The sequence below is a fragment of the Lipophrys pholis genome, assembly GCF_963383615.2.
Source record: "Lipophrys pholis genome assembly, chromosome: 1".
NCBI classification, from domain to species: Eukaryota; Metazoa; Chordata; class Actinopteri; order Blenniiformes; family Blenniidae; genus Lipophrys; species Lipophrys pholis.
In genome coordinates, this window is record NC_137635.1 from 11,454,418 (window position 1) to 11,473,682 (window position 19,265).

The 19,265-nt window shown below is 39.9% G+C and overlaps 4 protein-coding genes across 4 annotated transcripts; 1 reads left to right on the forward strand and 3 right to left on the reverse strand.

The window, feature by feature from the left end:
• Nucleotides 1-105: 105 nt before the first annotated feature.
• On the reverse strand, nucleotides 106-1,084 carry LOC308120243 (interferon a3-like; the record flags this gene model as incomplete). Its single annotated transcript, XM_080480737.1, has 5 exons — nucleotides 106-201; nucleotides 281-364; nucleotides 487-636; nucleotides 759-848; nucleotides 953-1,084. The coding sequence occupies 5 exons, from the start codon at nucleotides 1,082-1,084 to the stop codon at nucleotides 106-108; spliced, it is 552 nt and encodes a 183-aa protein (XP_080336863.1).
• Nucleotides 1,085-4,601: 3,517 nt separating this feature from the next.
• LOC308120251 (interferon a3-like) lies at nucleotides 4,602-5,580 on the reverse strand (the record flags this gene model as incomplete). Its single annotated transcript, XM_080480751.1, has 5 exons — nucleotides 4,602-4,697; nucleotides 4,777-4,860; nucleotides 4,983-5,132; nucleotides 5,255-5,344; nucleotides 5,449-5,580. 5 exons carry the CDS (start codon nucleotides 5,578-5,580, stop codon nucleotides 4,602-4,604), a joined length of 552 nt encoding a protein of 183 aa, XP_080336877.1.
• A 6,957-nt stretch (nucleotides 5,581-12,537) lies between these two features.
• On the forward strand, nucleotides 12,538-13,389 carry LOC308120034 (interferon a3-like; the record flags this gene model as incomplete). The annotated part of the gene is made up of 3 exons (XM_080480404.1): nucleotides 12,538-12,669; nucleotides 12,774-12,863; nucleotides 12,986-13,389. The coding sequence occupies 3 exons, from the start codon at nucleotides 12,538-12,540 to the stop codon at nucleotides 13,172-13,174; spliced, it is 411 nt and encodes a 136-aa protein (XP_080336530.1). The 3' UTR covers nucleotides 13,175-13,389.
• Nucleotides 13,390-13,501: 112 nt separating this feature from the next.
• Nucleotides 13,502-18,322, reverse strand: cd79b (CD79b molecule, immunoglobulin-associated beta). The gene is made up of 5 exons (XM_080480281.1): nucleotides 18,173-18,322; nucleotides 17,316-17,630; nucleotides 16,996-17,114; nucleotides 15,933-15,986; nucleotides 13,502-14,720 (listed from the first exon to the last, which is right to left on the reverse strand). The coding sequence occupies exons 1-5, from the start codon at nucleotides 18,222-18,224 to the stop codon at nucleotides 14,631-14,633; spliced, it is 630 nt and encodes a 209-aa protein (XP_080336407.1). The 5' UTR covers nucleotides 18,225-18,322; the 3' UTR covers nucleotides 13,502-14,630.
• Between the last annotated feature and the right edge of the window lie 943 nt (nucleotides 18,323-19,265).

Consider the following 19,265-nt stretch of genomic DNA (forward strand, 5'->3'; position numbering starts at 1 on the left):
GAAGTAAAACAATAAAAAAAAATACAACTTTGGAAATATTTTGATAAATAAATGAGTCAATAAATAGTGGATCAAAGTCCGTTTGATGTGATGTGCAGGCAGGTTTTAGTTGGGGATCAGAGATGAAGCCAGCAGATCAGCTCTTGTGAGATGAAGTTGGATTTCAGTCCTGATCAGCTCCCAGGATGCAGCACTGTGCTCCTACACACACAAACATATCACAGTTATCACCACATGACACAAAACATGTTAGTCAACCCACAATCTGACTTCAACTTACACTTTTCTTCAGGACGAGCTGTGACAGTCTCTTGAAGTACATCTGGAGCTTTGCACTCTTCTTCTTACGAGCCTGACTTCCAATCTGAGTTGATTGCAAGAAACAAGGAAAAAGATTTTTGATAAACATTCATCATGTGGCAGAGGTTCAGGGCACCAAGAGTCAGATCAAATGAAATGTAGAAGTGTGGTTGATAGTGAACTTACACAGGAGCTCAGTTCATCAGCCTGCTTGTTCAGGACATTGAGAAAGTGCTCCACTGTGCTCTCCTCCCATGATGCAGCGCTGTAATCCTCCTCAAATAGAGCAGAAACCTCCCTCAGGATCTGAAGGGTGAAAACAAGTTTATCCTCAGCCTGGAAAAGAAGAACATCAGGAGCCATCAGATACATTCATCCCAACTGTTTCACAGTCACATGACTATATTCTCCTGATCGTGCATTAAAGGTGCAGAGGACAATAGTTGAGGAGGACTTACTGAAGCTTTTGACGCCTGGTCGTACAGATGGTGAGGAAAGGCCAGAGTGTCCAGCTCAGCATCCTCAGTGGTGTTGGTGGAATTATTAGTCTGCAGATCAGACACACAAATCAAGTTTTAAACTGTGCAAACACCAAAATAAATCCTTGACCGTGTCAATGCTGCTGGAAACAAGAGTGAAATGAAGCACTCACCATGTTATCAAGCAGAGCCAACGAGGTTTGACTGTGTTGTTTGAATTTGTCGTTCATCCACCTGCAGCTGAGCGAGGAGCCTGCACTGAGCAGAGCCAGAAACAGGCACACAGACAACGTCTTGTTGAGCATCTTCACAAGAAATTGAAGTTTGTCTTTGGTACGAAGCAAATCTTCAGGTGTCTCCTGGTGTTGTGATGGAGCAGACCTGCAGCGCCTCATTTAAAGCAGAGCGCGCCTATTTCGTTTTTCGGACGTCCATCTGCGGGGAATCACTGCGCGAGACTTTACTGCGGCTTACGGTTCAATTCAAAAGTCAGACACATACCGAAGTTTAAATGTCACACATTTCAGCTTTGAATTGGTGTCGTCGTCCAAGATTTGTGACACGACATCATCATATTTCATGAGAAAAGGTGGCGCGTAAAAGGCGCATCGCGCAAATGAATGGATTTATTATCAAACCACAATTATCATGCAATAACGTGTTGCCTATCCCTAATATATATATACCTCCGCATACATGTATAATGCATTTTGAATTTCAATTGGAGTCCTGAGGGGAAAAAAACGCTCCTGGATTGTCGAATAATTTAAATGAACGCGTAAACCCACAACATGTTGTAGGAGCTTTACTTTTAGAAAAGACTTCTGGCATATAGAAAACACGAAACAAGATAAATCAGTCGAGCTAAAAGTCAGCTCATTAACAGAAAAACTACCAAGGCCACTGCTTTTTAAATTACTTTCATTAAAGCGTTTAATAAGTTAGTGGATCCGAAAGTGTCCAGACACAATAAATAAACTGCAGCTGAGTTTAATCTAAAGCTTCTGTGTTGTCACTTGATGATGATGGTGTGTTAATAAATCTTGCTGAAATAATTGATATGATCAATAACCGGTGACATTATCGCTGCATTAAATGTTTTGTGGATTCACAGTTGCGCTGCTGCAGCCAGCCTATTGGCACGGAGTGAGTCTGGATGAATGAATAAATCAACTAATGCTTAGATAATAGTCATTGCGAAGTAAAAAGTGCGAGCAGACAGGTGTGGCTGCACTTTGTCCGTGAGGGAAGTTTCAACGCCGAGAAAATGAAAGTGTGCCGGTGATATGTGGCCTGCGCTGTGACGCGCGTTCACACGAACTGGTCAGTGATGTTTCGTGTTGTTTTCACCATATGTGCTTTACATAGGCCACTGCCTCCGTGCATCAATGACCTTCAAAACACAATTGTTCCTTTTGGAGACACAATTGTAAATTTTACTTCCTTCCTTTTTTAACAGGAAACACATATATGGAGATAGATAATCTATGTTTGTCTTAAATGAATTCAATGTTGCAGTAACGTGTTGTACTGGGAAATTGTGGCGATCACAGTAACAATTAGAAGTAATGGAAATTTTATGTTGTGGCCTTGACTAGGTTGTTTTTTTTTCTTGCTTATATTATGTTGTGCCGCTGCAGCGAGGATTCCAACCCATATTCTCCTCCTTTAAAGTGAAGGGTGTCAAACACATTTTTACTTCATTTTGAGTACTAAAATTGTTTGTTCTGTTGTGGCACTCAGTATAACTTGTGGAAAAGTGTATGTTTTCGCAACATGTTCTGCCGTCAGTACCGAATACTACATAAAGCCAATTTTAATACAACTTACTGGTGCAAAACACATTGAAAAACTCCCCTGACAGCACGGCTTTGATAGTAGCTTGCTGCCTTTCATGTTGCGTTGTGTCTGCCACTCGAAAGAAAACTGCTAAAAGGTTGAGGGCATCTTTGTAACTATTTTCAATTTGCTTGGTCTTCTTCTCGGCACATATTGGAGCCTATTTTCTCGCACATCGGTTTTGGCCCACAAGTCTTATGTTTGACACCCCTGGTTAAAAGCAAGACGGTTTTTCAGATTGAAAAAAAAAGCCTTTTGGATCACAAAAGTTCAGCATCACCATCGTGGGGTCACCGAGCTTTAGAGTGGATTCCAGCTGATAATGACCGAATGCAGGACACACCTGGACAGGTCACCAGTCCTTCACAGGACAAACACAAAGAGACTCTAGATGTGTCGAAAAAGACCGATTTTCTCCAGCATAGCACCATTTTAAATATGGATCAGATAGTTTAGTCCTTGGATAACTGGTGACCTGTCCAGCATGTACTTCATCCATGGATGGATTGCCTTGAATGTTGACGGGATTTAATGTTTGAATCGAGAACCTTTGATTTTTTTTTCTGGAATGATAAAATTTAACAATATTTTCAGATATATGTCAATGCAAACAATATATACTTTATCTTTGTCTTTGAATAACTCAAATCAAAACTACCCATCTGCCTGAACTGGGTTTTTTTTAAATTGTAATTAAAATGAATGTTTTACTCAGAGCTGCCACACGCGAGGTGAGTGTAACCAACCTCTTCATCTTTCAGGGTTTGGAAGTCGATACGTGTGGCGGAGGACTGTATGAGGAGCTCTCTGTGTACGCTCAGGCTGAAGGAGCTGAGGCCCCATGGGAGTAAGACTCGGCACAACCCAGCAAGTGTTGGGATTTTGTTACTGAACTTAAGTGGATTTTTCAGGTATCTTTTTAAAAAAAAAAATTTTTTATTGACTCTTTACTTTCCATTTTAAGTGAAACATCTGTTCATTCCCCTCCTCGCTGGTTATTTGACCCTCCATGAGGTACGATTCAGTTCCACTGGAATGATGCCGTTTCAAGTGGAATTTATTGTGTTTCATATAAAGTCCAACCCGATTGTCACAATCTCTTTTTTTTTCCGATTTATTTTGAAGGAATAGTTTAGTGATTCAAACCTCTGATGCAAGTTGAATTATGATCAGTGGTCATTATCAAATATTCCACGTTTTATTACTACTACTAGTACCACTTAGTACTAATGTGTGTGCACATGGACATACATTATATGTGCATAAAACCCAACCATGAGGAAACTGTTCAACATGCCTTAAGAAAACGTTGTGTATTAGTATAGTTAACAATTTTGCTCTTTTCTTTTTGTGCTTGACATTTTGCAGTTGGTTTTATTTGTACTCACAGATTCATTTCTTTGTACTTCCATGTGAGTACATTTATCATCTACTTGGAAGTATTGATTCCCTTTCATTCTGTAATTATTTTACTTGAACTCACTCTTCAGTTGTCTTTCTTTTGCAGTAGGATGGATTGTTTGCTTCTAAAAATGCAGCAGCTTAATTTTTTCTAAATGCTCAAACTATATGTTAATCTGCATTCATTAGTAAACCCCGGACCTGATTAATCTGTTCTGACCTGAAGTCATGAAACTGAAAATGCCATTTTTGGTGCTTTAATGTGTTTTCTATTATTTAATGTTTACAGAACTTCATGATGACTCTGTTGCTTGACATTATTCTCAGTAATGACAAGTGGTGTGCGGTTCCTCAAAGCCCAAACAATAAACCTTGTCATTCTTGTTTGTTAGTGATAAAAAAGCTTTTGTTTTATGTATCAGAATTCAACACAATTAAAGGACAGTTTGCTTAAAAAAGTATTTTTTTATTTTCTTGACAGATAAAACGGTAAATAAATACATAATTTATTATATGATGAATAAATAAATGAATACATTCGGTGATCAAATGAGTCCGTTTGATGTGATGTGCAGGCAGGTTTTAGTTGGGGATCAGAGATGAAGCCAGCAGATCAGCTCTTGTGAGATGAAGTTGGATTTCAGTCCTGATCAGCTCCCAGGATGCAGCACTGGGCTCCTACACACACAAACATATCACAGTTATCACCACATGACACAAAACATGTTAGTCAACCCACAATCTGACTTCAACTTACACTTTTCTTAAGGACGAGCTGTGACAGTCTCTTGAAGTACATCTGGAGCTTTGCACTCTTCTTCTTACGAGCCTGACTTCCAATCTGAGTTGATCGCAAGAAACAAGGAAAACGATTTTTGATAAACATTCATCATGTGGCAGAGGTTCAGGGCACCACGAGTCAGATCAAATGAAATGTAGAAGTGTGGTTGATAGTGAACTTACACAGGAGCTCAGTTCATCAGCCTGCTTGTTCAGGACATTGAGAAAGTGCTCCACTGTGCTCTCCTCCCATGATGCAGCGCTGTAATCCTCCTCAAACAGAGCAGAAACCTCCCTCAGGATCTGAACGGTGAAAACAAGTTTATCCTCCGCCTGGAAAAGAAGAACATCAGGAGCCATCAGATTCATTCATCCCAACTGTTTCACAGTCACATGACTATATTCTCCTGATCGTGCATTAAAGGTGCAGAGGGCAATAGTTGAGGAGGACTTACTGAAGCTTTTGACGCCTGGTCGTACAGATGGTCAGGAAAGGCCAGAGTGTCCAGCTCAGCATCCTCAGTGGTGTTGGTGGAATTATTAGTCTGCAGATCAGACACACAAATCAAGTTTTAAACTGTGCAAACACCAAAATAAATCCTTGACCGTGTCAATGCTGCTGGAAACAAGAGTGAAATGAAGCACTCACCATGTTATCAAGCAGAGCCAACGAGGTTTGACTGTGTTGTTTGAATTTGTCGTTCATCCACCTGCAGCTGAGCGAGGAGCCTGCACTGAGCAGAGCCAGAAACAGGCACACAGACAACGTCTTGTTGAGCATCTTCACAAGAAATTGAAGTTTGTCTTTGGTACGAAGCAAATCTTCAGGTGTCTCCTGGTGTTGTGATGGAGCAGACCTGCAGCGCCTCATTTAAAGCAGAGCGCGCCTATTTCGTTTTTCGGACGTCCATCTGCGGGGAATCACTGCGCGAGACTTTACTGCGGCTTACGGTTCAATTCAAAAGTCAGACACATACCGAAGTTTAAATGTCACACATTTCAGCTTTGAATTGGTGTCGTCGTCCAAGATTTGTGACACGACATCATCATATTTCATGAGAAAAGGTGGCGCGTAAAAGGCGCATCGCGCAAATGAATGGATTTATTATCAAACCACAATTATCATGCAATAACGTGTTGCCTATCCCTAATATATATATACCTCCGCATACATGTATAATGCATTTTGAATTTCAATTGGAGTCCTGAGGGGAAAAAAACGCTCCTGGATTGTAGAATAATTTAAATGAACGCGTAAACCCACAACATGTTGTAGGAGCTTTACTTTTAGAAAAGACTTCTGGCATATAGAAAACATGAAACAAGATAAATCAGTCGAGCTAAAAGTCAGCTCATTAACAGAGAAAATACCAAGGCCACTGCTTTTTAAATTACTTTCATTAAAGCGTTTAATAAGTTAGTGGATCCGAAAGGGTCCAGACACAATAAATAAACTGCAGCTGAGTTTAATCTGAAGCTTCTGTGTTGTCAGTTGATGATGATGGTGTGTTAATAAATCTTGCTGAAATAATTGATATGATCAATAACCGGTGACATTATCGCTGCATTAAATGTTTAGTGGATTCACAGTTGCGCTGCTGCAGCCAGCCTATTGGCACGGAGTGAGTCTGGATGAATGAATAAATCAACTAATGCTTAGATAATAGTCATTGCGAAGTAAAAAGTGCGAGCAGACAGGTGTGGCTGCACTTTGTCCGTGAGGGACGTTTCAACGCCGAGAAAATGAAAGTGTGCCGGTTATATGTGGCCTGCGCTGTGACGCGCGTTCACACGAACTGGTCAGTGATGTTTCGTGTTGTTTTCACCAGAAGGAGCAGATTGTTACAATTTAGACAATTAGAAACCAGAAAAAAAGGTAAGTTTTCTAAATTCAATAGTTTCTGGAGCGTCTTTTATAATGGCAACGAATCAAATATAATAATGTGTTTTTCAATTAAAGTATTTATCGTTTTACCTTCCGACTAATTCTCTTTAATCTCAATTTCACCTCAGAAAAAAATGGGAATATTATCTGAGAAAAATGTATCACTCCCCCTTACGCTCAGATTATTCATGTGCAGTGCGGAATAAAATATTTATACTAGTCATGTGAGAATATATTTTCCTTTATTTGTATAATGTAGTGGGATTTGCGTGTTTTAATGTTTTTTATCAGTCAAAGTGAGGCATCCAACAGTGTTGCTTGTCGCTCGCAGTCTACCTGCTCAGGAGTTTCCCCACCGACGAAGGACTGAAAACCGAAAAAGGTGCGCTCCTCTATAAATGAGGCTCTGCAGGTTCGCCGGGGGCATCTTCAATATTCACTTTGTGCTCAAAACAAAGAAGCCTAACTTTGACAAAGATGCTGTGCATGATTTACTCTGCGTGCCTGTTTCTCTCTGTGCTGAGTGCAGGCTCCTCCCTCAGCTGCACCTGGATGGATCAGAAATTCTCACAGTACAGTGAAAACTCCTTGATTCTGCTGGACGCAATGGGCAGGACTGAGGATGCTGGCGCGGAGGACGCACTTCTTCCCTTCCCTTATAATCTGTACCAGAAGGCCTCCAAAGCATCCGTGAGTGCTCTTTTATTGTGTTTGACTGCAAATCAGGAAAAAAATATCATGCTGTGGCACTAACAAGTGACCGGAATTTGCACTGATTTGCCTCTTTCTTCTTGCTTTTCCAGGCTGAGGATAAACTTCTTTTCACCGTTCAGATCCTGAGGGAGGTTTCTGCTCTGTTTGAGGAGGATTACAGCGCTGCATCATGGGAGGAGAGCACAGTGGATCACTTTCTCAATGTCCTGAACAAGCAGGCTGATGAACTCAGTTCATGTGTGAGTATATGACTTTACAATCGCCCCACACACTCTCATATACCCAGTTAGCGAGTTCAAAAATATTTGTTTTCAAGATGGGAGTTATATTAAATCTAATTTGCCAAACTCAATCATTTGCTAATCAAATTCAACATTTTTTCCCCGATTTTTCCGCATTTGTTTGAATACTGAAGACTGAATTGGGTACATTTGTTAGTTAAAAAAAAAGGCAGTTATCAAGTAATTTAAAAAGGCAGTTAAAAATGCATCTTATGTTGTCTTATCATATTTTATTTTGTCTGTTTTAATCTTCTACAGATTGTGAGTCAGCACCAAACAAGGATAATCAAGAAGATGCACATGTATTTTGAGAGGCTGTCGCACCAAGTCCTGCAGAACAGGGTGAGTTCATCCATCCATCCATCCATCCATCCATCCATCCATCCATCCATCCATCCATCCATCCATCCATCCATCCATCCATCCATCCATCCATCCATCCATCCATCCATCCATCCATCCATCCATCCATCCATCCATCCATCCATCCATCGTTTTTTGTTTTTGTTTGCAGAGCCACAGCGTTGCTGCCTGGGAGCTGATGAGGAGAGAAATCAAACTTCACCTGATTCTTGTCGACCATTTGGTTTCATCTGCTTACTAAAAGCCACCTGTACCATGTCCATCAGAGGATGGGTTTATTTATTTATCTATTTAAGTATTTATGTATTTATCTATTCATCTATCTATTGAGAGCAATCCTTTTTTTTTTTTTATCCTGCTGTTTTTCTTAAATGTTCAATGACCCAAATTGTTTTTATTCCATTTTCATAAAATAAAGAATGCCTCTTCAGGCAAGTACAAACAATCTGATGCTTTCATTCTCGTTATTCATCACTCATATGAATCTGAACAATGTGACATCTGTTGTTTTATACCAAATCTTTCCACTGACATAAAAACAAAATAATAAAAAGATCATGAACACAAACTTTTTTGTTGATCCATTTACTGCAATCTTGTCTCTACTGATAATGATAAATATAACTCATGGACACAAAACTAAATCCAGTCATTTATGTCCATGAAGTAAAAATCAATTGTTAGTTGTTTTAACTCTTAACCTAATCACCAACTGTAACAAAACATGTTGAAATGTTATTTAAGTATAGTGAATTATGGAAAAAATCCCAAATTTCCCCCTATTTGAAACTCTAAAGCTTTAGAAGAAAATCTCTGAATCCACTCTCATGAGTTGATGTGATATTGAAACGTCCTCCGGATTCTGAAAAATGAAAGCGTCTCTGCTCTGTTTTTATGTGCAGATTATTCAAGTGTTTTGTTTTGTTTTTGCCTTGGTACAAGGTCGTATGCTGTGTCAAAGGAAATGTAGGAAGTGAGAAGCAGAAGTGTTGCATTCTTTGACTGTCATCAGTCAGAGGGAAAGATGAGGTTGAGCCTTGAAAGAAGCTGCGTCTCGAAGGCCTGGAGCCACTTCCGACTCCCGGGGGGGCTTTTCCACCGGAAAGAACCAGGTGCTAGTTCGGAGCCAGGGCCAGACTTAGCACCAGTTCTTTGTCTTTCCACTGCCAAAGCCCCGGCCAAACAGGGGCTAAACTGGTGCTACGCTGGCCCCAGAGGAGCTAGACTGGGACCCGACGCGTCATCAACTGGGGGCGGAGTTATCTCTGGAGTTATCTCTGGAGTTATCCCTGGAGTTATCTCTGGCGTTATCTCTGGAGTTATCTCTGGAGTTATCTCTGGAGTTATCTCTGGAGTTATCGCTACGTAAAAGGCGAAAGCGAGGTTGTACCGGCTTTCTGAGAACTACAGCGAACACTGAGCCCCAGAGTGGTTATAGAGAAAAAAAGAAAAAAATACGCGTGGGAATGATATAAGAAGTCATTCCCTGAAGTTAATAATACGAGGGAACGGGATTATTTAATCCGCGTTCGCGGAGCCGCAGCTCTCGAGAGCGCTGCCGCGCTCCTCCGCTGTCAGTCCGCTACGTCGGATGTCATTTAGAAGCAGTTTTCCATTGTCGTTTATTTTTCACACTTTTCATGGTAACATTATTATAACTAACGTCACGTCCAGGTCTTGTTTCGCGTTCTGACCGCAGGCTGAGGCGCTGCAGCCGCTGAGCAAGGCAGTATGAGGCTGCTCCGCTCCGCTCCGCTCCGATATTATTTTCTAACCAACAGAACTTCTTTATAATGAATACTTTTGGTTCATCAGCAACTAAAAAACAAACTACATACCACTGTAAATGAAAGCTTGGATTTTATAGGCATAAAATGAGCCTTTTAACGGCGCTTCACGTGAAAGAACTTTAATCAGTGTGTTTACGGAGGTTGCCATTGGAAACAGTTTTTAAAGCAGCGTTCTATCATTGTACACCTCCAACGTTGAAGCATTTGATTCAGACACACCCAAGAAATTAAGTGAAAGGAGCAGAAATTCTCAATGTAATGCCCAAATGTTGAAAAATAAGCCCCAAAGTCATACACGTGTTATTTTTTCCCCCCCAATGTTCACTCCGGGGCTCCGCACTGAAACAGGACAGACGTGAAAAAACACCAATAGAGATACGAAGAGACGTAATGTCTTCTTTCTCTTAGGTCTGCATCTGAGGTTCAGGCCAAACTAGATGGAGCGACCCGGACTAAACCAATGAACACAGTCCGTCTCCTTGTACCTGGATGAGCGCTGTCAGCCCGAAATTTGTGAAATCAGTGACGTATCACGTTTTGGAGTGACGCAATGACGGACGCAAGCTGAACTCATGGGGGGCATATCTCTGTGCACACATCGTCCTGTTGTGAAACAAACAGAAAGCAAAGGAGAACCGTTATGCTGAAATGGACATTAACGGGATCGGAGACAGGAAAAAGAGATTGAAATAAAATGTTTCTATTCCCCCAAATAAGAATAGTATTACCTTTTGTCATTGGGACTTTCCTATTTCGGAACAATTCTTTATATGTTTGCTTATTTGTTTTGTTTTTTTTTAAATAATGGAAATACTTCTACTTTTTTAAGAAAATATAATTGGTTTGTTATTATTATAGATTTTCCTTTTTTTTTTAAATTTGGATTGTGATTAAATGTGTCTATTAGTCCTTTTTATTTGTTGGAAAAGTTAGGAGCTTAAAGTTGTGTCTCGAATATTTTCATTTCACGTGTTAAGATGTTTTCCTCTTTTCATGACTTTTTACAAATAATAATTTGCAGAAAAAAACCCCTCTCGCACGTCTTTTTCTTCAGTTTGATATTTGGTTTGCTCTTTAGATATTTTGTTGTCATTGAGAGCCATCTAGTGTTCAAAGAGTGATTTGGACACATTGAACGTTTCAAACACGATAAAAAATGAAGAACTCCAAATAAAGTTACCAAATGACGAACAAAAATGGGACGAGAGAATCTCAAATATATTGATGGGTTTCTGCATTACACTCTTTTTTTTTATATCTGGACATACTTTTCATCACTGAAAGAAAATGCACGTCAATATATCTTGACGTTACAGCAGCGACTATTCTGATTAGGGTGTTGTATTTCCGTCTCAATTGGGCCAAATGTGTTGTTTTCTTTGTCTTTTTGGGGTTTTATTTTTCGAGTTTCGTCCAAGTGGAATTAAATAGGGAGCAGAAAAGATAAATACTTGCGAGTGAAATGTCGTCGGAAAAATACAACCTTAAGTAATCAAAGAAACTTTACTAAAGAGAAAGTATGTACAGAAACAGATCAGGGATACCAGTGAACTTACATTTAACTTTTTATTCATTCTGATTCGTTTCGGGCTGAAACTTTGTTCTTATCTGGAAGTTTAAAGGTGCATGAGAATGCACTTCTTCCCACGTGTCCTACTTCCCACGGTGAAGCTGCTCTTTCTGGTGAAAACAACACGAAACATCACTGACCAGTTCGTGTGAACGCGCGTCACAGCGCAGGCCGCAGATCGCTGGCACACTTTCATTTTCTCGGCGCTGAAACTTCCCTCACGGACAAAGTGCAGCCACACCTGTCTGCTCGCACTTTTTACTTCGCAATGACCATTATCTAAGCATTAGTTGAATTATTCATTCATCCAGACTCACTCCGTGCCAATAATCCACAAAACATTTAATGCAGCGATAATGTCACCGGTTATTGATCATATCAATTATTTCAGCAAGATTTATTAACACACCATCATCATCAAGTGACAACACAGAAGCTTTAGATTAAACTCAGCTGCAGTTTATTTATTGTGTCTGGACATTGTTTCGGATCCACTAACATATTAAACGCTTTAATGAAAGTAATTTAAAAAGCAGTGGCCTTGGTATTTTCTCTGTTAATGAGCTGACTTTTAGCTCGACTGATTTATCTTGTTTCGTGTTTTCTATATGCCAGAAGTCCTTTCTAAAAGTAAAGCTCCTACAACATGTTGTGGGTTTACGCGTTCATTTAAATTATTCTACAATACAGGAGCGTTTTATCCCCTCAGGACTCCAATTGAAATTCAATATGCATTATACATGTATGCGGAGGTATATAGCTATATTAGGGATAGGCATCACGTTACTGCATGATAATTGTGGTTTGATAATAAATCCATTCATTTGCGCGATGCGCCTTTTACGCGCCACCTTTTCTCATGAAATATGATGATGTCGTGTCACAAATCTTGTTCGACGACACCAATTCAAAGCTGAAATGTGTGACATTTAAACTTCGGTATGTGTCTGACTTTTGAATTGAACCGTAAGCCGCAGTAAAGTCTCGCGCAGTGATTCCCCGCAGATGGACGTCCGAAAAACGAAATAGGCGCGCTCTGCTTTAAATGAGGCGCTGCAGGTCTGCTCCATCACAACACCAGGAGACACCTGAAGATTTGCTTCATACCAAAGACAAACTTCAATTTCTTGTGAAGATGCTCAACAAGACGTTGTCTGTGTGCCTGTTTCTGGCTCTGCTCAGTGCAGGCTCCTCGCTCAGCTGCAGGTGGATGAACGACAAATTCAAACAACACAGTCAAACCTCGTTGGCTCTGCTTGATAACATGGTGAGTGCTTCATTTCACTCTTGTTTCCAGCAGCATTGACACGGTCAAGGATTTATTTTGGTGTTTGCACAGTTTAAAACTTGATTTGTGTGTCTGATCTGCAGACTAATAATTCCACCAACACCACTGAGGATGCTGAGCTGGACACTCTGGCCTTTCCTCACCATCTGTACGACCAGGCGTCAAAAGCTTCAGTAAGTCCTCCTCAACTATTGTCCTCTGCACCTTTAATGCACGATCATGAGAATATAGTCATGTGACTGTGAAACAGTTGGGATGAATGTATCTGATGGCTCCTGATGTTCTTCTTTTCCAGGCGGAGGATAAACTTGTTTTCACCGTTCAGATCCTGAGGGAGGTTTCTGCTCTATTTGAGGAGGATTACAGCGCTGCATCATGGGAGGAGAGCACAGTGGAGCACTTTCTCAATGTCCTGAACAAGCAGGCTGATGAACTGAGCTCCTGTGTAAGTTCACTATCAACCACACTTCTACATTTCATTTGATCTGACTCGTGGTGCCCCGAACCTCTGCCACATGATGAATGTTTATCAAAAATCTTTTTCCTTGTTTCTTGCGATCAACTCAGATTGGAAGTCAGGCTCGTAAGAAGAAGAGTGCAAAGCTCCAGATGTACTTCAAGAGACTGTCACAGCTCGTCCTGAAGAAAAGTGTAAGTTGAAGTCAGATTGTGGGTTGACTAACATGTTTTGTGTCATGTGGTGATAACTGTGATATGTTTGTGTGTGTAGGAGCCCAGTGCTGCATCCTGGGAGCTGATCAGGACTGAAATCCAACTTCATCTCACAAGAGCTGATCTGCTGGCTTCATCTCTGATCCCCAACTAAAACCTGCCTGCACATCACATCAAACGGACTCATTTATTTATTTATTCATCATATAATAAATTATGTATTTATTTACTGTTTTATCTGTCAAGAAAATAAAAAAATACTTTTTTAAGCAAACTGTCCTTTAATTGTGTTGAATTCTGATACATAAAACAAAAGCTTTTTTATCACTAACAAACAAGAATGACAAGGTTTATTGTTTGGGCTTTGAGGAACCGCACACCACTTGTCATTACTGAGAATAATGTCAAGCAACAGAGTCATCATGAAGTTCTGTAAACATTAAATAATAGAAAACACATTAAAGCACCAAAAATGGCATTTTCAGTTTCATGACTTCAGGTCAGAACAGATTAATCAGCTCCGGGGTTTACTAATGAATGCAGATTAACATATAGTTTGAGCATTTAGAAAAAATTAAGCTGCTGCATTTTTAGAAGCAAACAATCCATCCTACTGCAAAAGAAAGACAACTGAAGAGTGAGTTCAAGTAAAATAATTACAGAATGAAAGGGAATCAATACTTCCAAGTAGATGATAAATGTACTCACATGGAAGTACAAAGAAATGAATCTGTGAGTACAAATAAAACCAACTGCAAAATGTCAAGCACAAAAAGAAAAGAGCAAAATTGTTAACTATACTAATACACAACGTTTTCTTAAGGCATGTTGAACCGTTTCCTCATGGTTGGGTTTTATGCACATATAATGTATGTCCATGTGCACACACATTAGTACTAAATGGTACTAGTAGTAGTAATAAAACGTGGAATATTTGATAATGACCACTGATCATAATTCAACTTGCATCAGAGGTTTGAATCACTAAACTATTCCTTCAAAATAAATCGGAAAAAAAAAGAGATTGTGACAATCGGGTTGGACTTTATATGAAACACAATAAATTCCACTTGAAACGGCATCATTCCAGTGGAACTGAATCGTACCTCATGGAGGGTCAAATAACCAGCGAGGAGGGGAATGAACAGATGTTTCACTTTAAATGGAAAGTAAAGAGTCAATAAAAAAATATTTTTTTAAAAAGATCCCTGAAAAATCCACTTAAGTTCAGTAACAAAATCCCAACACTTGCTGGGTTGTGCCGAGTCTTACTCCCATGGGGCCTCAGCTCCTTCAGCCTGAGCGTACACAGAGAGCTCCTCATACAGTCCTCCGCCACACGTATCGATTTCCAAACCCTGAAAGATGAAGAGGTTGGTTACACTCACCTCGCGTGTGGCAGCTCTGAGTAAAACATTCATTTTAATTACAATTAAAAAAAAAATCCAGTTCAGGCAGATGGGTAGTTTTGATTTGTGTTATTCAAAGACAAAGATAAAGTATATATTGTTTGCATTGACATATATGCTGGACAGGTCACCAGTTATCCAAGGACTAAACTATCTGATCCATATTTAAAATGGTGCTATGCTGGAGAAAATCGGTCTTTTTCGACACATCTAGAGTCTCTTTGTGTTTGTCCTGTGAAGGACTGGTGACCTGTCCAGGTGTGTCCTGCATTCGGTCATTATCAGCTGGAACCCACTCTAAAGCTCGGTGACCCCACGATGGTGATGCTGAACTTTTGTGATCCAAAAGGCTTTTTTTTTCAATCTGAAAAACCGTCTTGCTTTTAACCAGGGGTGTCAAACATAAGGCTTGTGGGCCAAAACCGGTGCGCGAGAAAAGAGGCTCCAATATGTGCCGAGGAGAAGACCAAGCAAATTGAAAATAGTTACAAAGGTGCCTTCAACCTTTTAGCAGTTTTCTTACGAGTGGCAGACACAACGCAACATGAAAGGCAGCAAGCTACTATCAAAGCCGTGCTGTCAGGGGAGTTTTTCAATGTGTTTTGCACCAGTAAGTTGTATTAAAATTGGCTTTATGTAGTATTCGGTACTGACGGCAGAACATGTTGCGAAAACATACACTTTTCCACAAGTTATACTGAGTGCCACAACAGAACAAACTATTTTAGTACTCAAAATGAAGTAAAAATGTGTTTGACACCCTTCACTTTAAAGGAGGAGAATATGGGTTGGAATCCTCGCTGCAGCGGCACAACATAATATAAGCAAGAAAAAAAAACAACTTAGTCAAGGCCACAACATAAAATTTCCATTACTTCTGATTGTTACTGTGATCGCCACAATTTCCCAGTACAACACATTACTGCAACATTGAATTCATTTAAGACAAACATAGATTATCTATCTCCATATATGTGTTTCCTGTTAAAAAAGGAAGGAAGTAAAAGTTACAATTGTGTCTCCAAAAGGAACAATTGTGTTTTGAAGGTCATTGATGCACGGAGGCAGTGGCCTATGTAAAGCACATGTGCACAGCTGTGTGCTCAGCCTGGCATGTCAGACAGTAATGTCAAACTGTAAAACACTAAAGCGTCTACCAACCTGATAGATGTGATCAATGTCGGGCTCCTCGTAGAAACTGTCGTTCTTTTCCTGCTGTTGAATGAAACATGGAGGACATGTGAGAAAAGAGTTCCTCTTGTACTGAGAGTACAAAACAGTAATAGTACTCCAACTGTGTAATCTCTAAATGAGAACCAGAAATAACTGTTTTAATCAACAGGGATTTGTGTGTATTTCTTTTTCTAAATATGTCAAGTACTCAAAAGCAAACTAAAGTGCAGTTTTAGGCTTTAGAATTGCTGTGATGTAACTCTAAGGCAAATAGTTGTGGGTTAATATTGTATGACAAGCATACTGATGATAATAATAACAACAATAACGATAATGATAACGACGACAACGACAACAACAACAACAATAATAATAATAATAATAATAATGAAAATAACTTTTATTTAAAAGAGCCTTTCAGGTCACCATTCAAAACAAAATAAAACAATAGCCGTTCTGCTGCTCTGCCTCTATGCTCCTTATAAATGTGTCACCATTTGATTACAGACCTTTAAACTTTTTTTAGGCCTGTTCTGCTTTTTGAAGCATCATTAGAAGACGCTTCCTCATCTTTTGTGATCATTATATACGTGGTCCTACTCTCAAGATAACAAGTCTGATTCCTTCAGGTTTTTTTTTTTTTTTTAATTATCTTATTATTATTATTGATCAACTTTTCTTTGTTAGTGTTTTTATGTGTCATGTTTGATACAGACAAATACATGCAGCTAAACATAAGCCAAGGAACAAAATATTAAATTGTTTCAGTTGAGTATCAATTATTGAAGAAAAGAAGCTTAAATCTCACTCATTTGACGAAACATGTAAGACATTCCATTTAAAGTTTGTGGTGATGATTTGATACAGCCTCTTCAATTTTGGATCTTGAGATGTTTCTGGTTGATTTGGTTAAATGCCAATTTGTGAAAATAAAATTTGGACATTGGTCAACTCGGTACAGAGACGATGATTATGAAGCGGCAGATGTACGGTAATCAAAAAGAGCTCCAGAGCATTTCCTGAAGTAAATTGGTAAATCAGTCTTCCTCACCAGCTTTTGTTTGCGCATGAGAAGTGCGGCGAGGCACACGGCGACCATCAGGCCCTGAAGCACGATCAGACCATCCTTCATGTTGGTCCGGTATTGTGCCTGAGACGGATCAATCGGCTCTGTGAGGGGACGAAATGGATACTGGCACTCGATAAAAGAGCAGACATGACTACCTTCAGTTTGTTTATTTATCCTCATAGCAAGAAGGTTGAAGGTTTTGGGAGTTTCTATGCGGTCTGGTCTCAGCTTCAGTGAACCTGGACTGGATGAAGTTGTAGATGAGACGGATGGATAAGAAGCAGATTGTCCCGGCCACTTACTTGCAGCCTGAAGTTGACTTCCAGGTCCTGGTGTGCCGTTTATTTTGCAAAAGTACACCGCACTGTCATCTGGTTGTAGGTTAGAGATGAGGAGGAAGGCATTTTGGATCCGACTCTTGTTCTGAAAGTTAATCCTTTGGTTTTTCTGCATCAGTGTCCATTCTTCCCAGGGAGCGTCGTACTGATTGGCCTTGTACCACTCTGCTCTTCCGGGCACGTCTGGCTCAGAGTTGCAGGTGAAGACCACAGAGCTGCCGGTTTTCACGCCATAGAACCGAGGCCGCTGCTTCACTTGGTAGCTGCTGTTTATTGCAACTAAGCGGACAACAAAGCAATGAGAAAATGCAAGACACTGGAGCACAGTTATGAGTGGCAGAAGTTAGTTTTTTTCACCAAGGAAATGAAGATATTCTGACTTATTTGGACTGGGTAGTAGCGACAAGTCTGGTTCTGTAGGTCTCCTCGTACACATCGTACAAGTCTGTCATATGGTATTGTATTTAAGTTAATAATAATAATCAAGTGGTGTTTATCTTTCTAACCTCTTGGTGACAGGAAGACGATATTTGTTCATTAACATGACAACAACATGATCGTCTTTGTCTCAAATAACAACTTCCTCTTTTCGTCCAGATGGGCAGGAAGCAAAAGTCCCAAAATAACATGCAAAATAATTATATTCAGTGTGGTTATAAAGATGATGAAATCAAGGTTTAAAGCTCCGGATCAAACTGTAGTACGCTTTTCACAGTGTTAAAGTGACCCTGATAGATCCTTCATTACAAATACACATCTTCATGTGTTATTTTCATCTTTCATGCACAAAGTAAAGCGACAATATTAAACTTTACACTTACCTGACAGACTGATCAATGCAAGGCCGCAGCATCCAGTTAACATCCAACGCATGATGACATGTGAAAGAAAAACGTTGCAGGGGCTGATGAGTGTCCGAGTCTCTCCGCTGTGAGGAGGAAGTGCCTGCGTGAGGAGGGTGTTCTGCTTGTCTGTCACCTCACCACCTCCCGGCAGGCAAATGAGGGGCTGAGCGCCGTATCGCCCACTAATACAACTGATGAAACTGAAACGTTCAGTGCATGTTAGGTGATTTCAAAAGCCTTGTGCGATCAGTAGGAGTCAAATATTAATAAAGCCATAGCCAGATGAAATCACATCTCATGTCCTATTGTTTCATAATACTTGTTCATTGTAGTAATAATGCCAGAATTACACTTTTAGATACAGCGAGAAGGACAAAACAGACGTTACCCGTGTCTGTCAATCTGATGTCTTTGGCTTTATTAATTTTTTTATTGGGAAATCAATTTCATGTGAAGGTCGAGCAGCATGATCCTGTCAAAGAACTTCAACTGGCAAATTCCTTCTCAATCAACGTGTTGAGAAGTAAGTTGACGTTGTAACCTGGTATAGCCACTAGAGGGCCTCAGTGTTTCAGTGAGGTTTATCAGACATGGCATTGACCCATTAACTCACATCAGGACTTTATTCCTTATAAGATTTATTTTATTCTAACAATGTAGTTACACTTTTTTTTACAATAACAAAATTATAGAAATTTACAATACAAAGGAAAAAAAAGTATATACAGGCAATAGTGATTGTAATTTGTAGCAGTGAATCACCTCTTTTCCTCCAGTAAAAACGTAAACAACAGGAGGACGCTGTGTTGCCTGACCGACAGAAGAGACTCTGCTTCAGTGATGCAGCAGTGTCTCCGACTCAAAGACTTTTGTTTAATCAGGGCTCGAAATAAAAGACAGCCGTTTGTCTAATGTAGAAAACAAAAAAGTGCTTATGATATTCATCTGGATAGAAGAAAACATTTATATTCCCACTTCAGGAGACTGTTCAGTCCTGAGCTTAACATCATCCCGTCGGTCAAGATTTAAATGTGGAGACAAGCTGCTGAGACAGCTTAAATCCACTGAA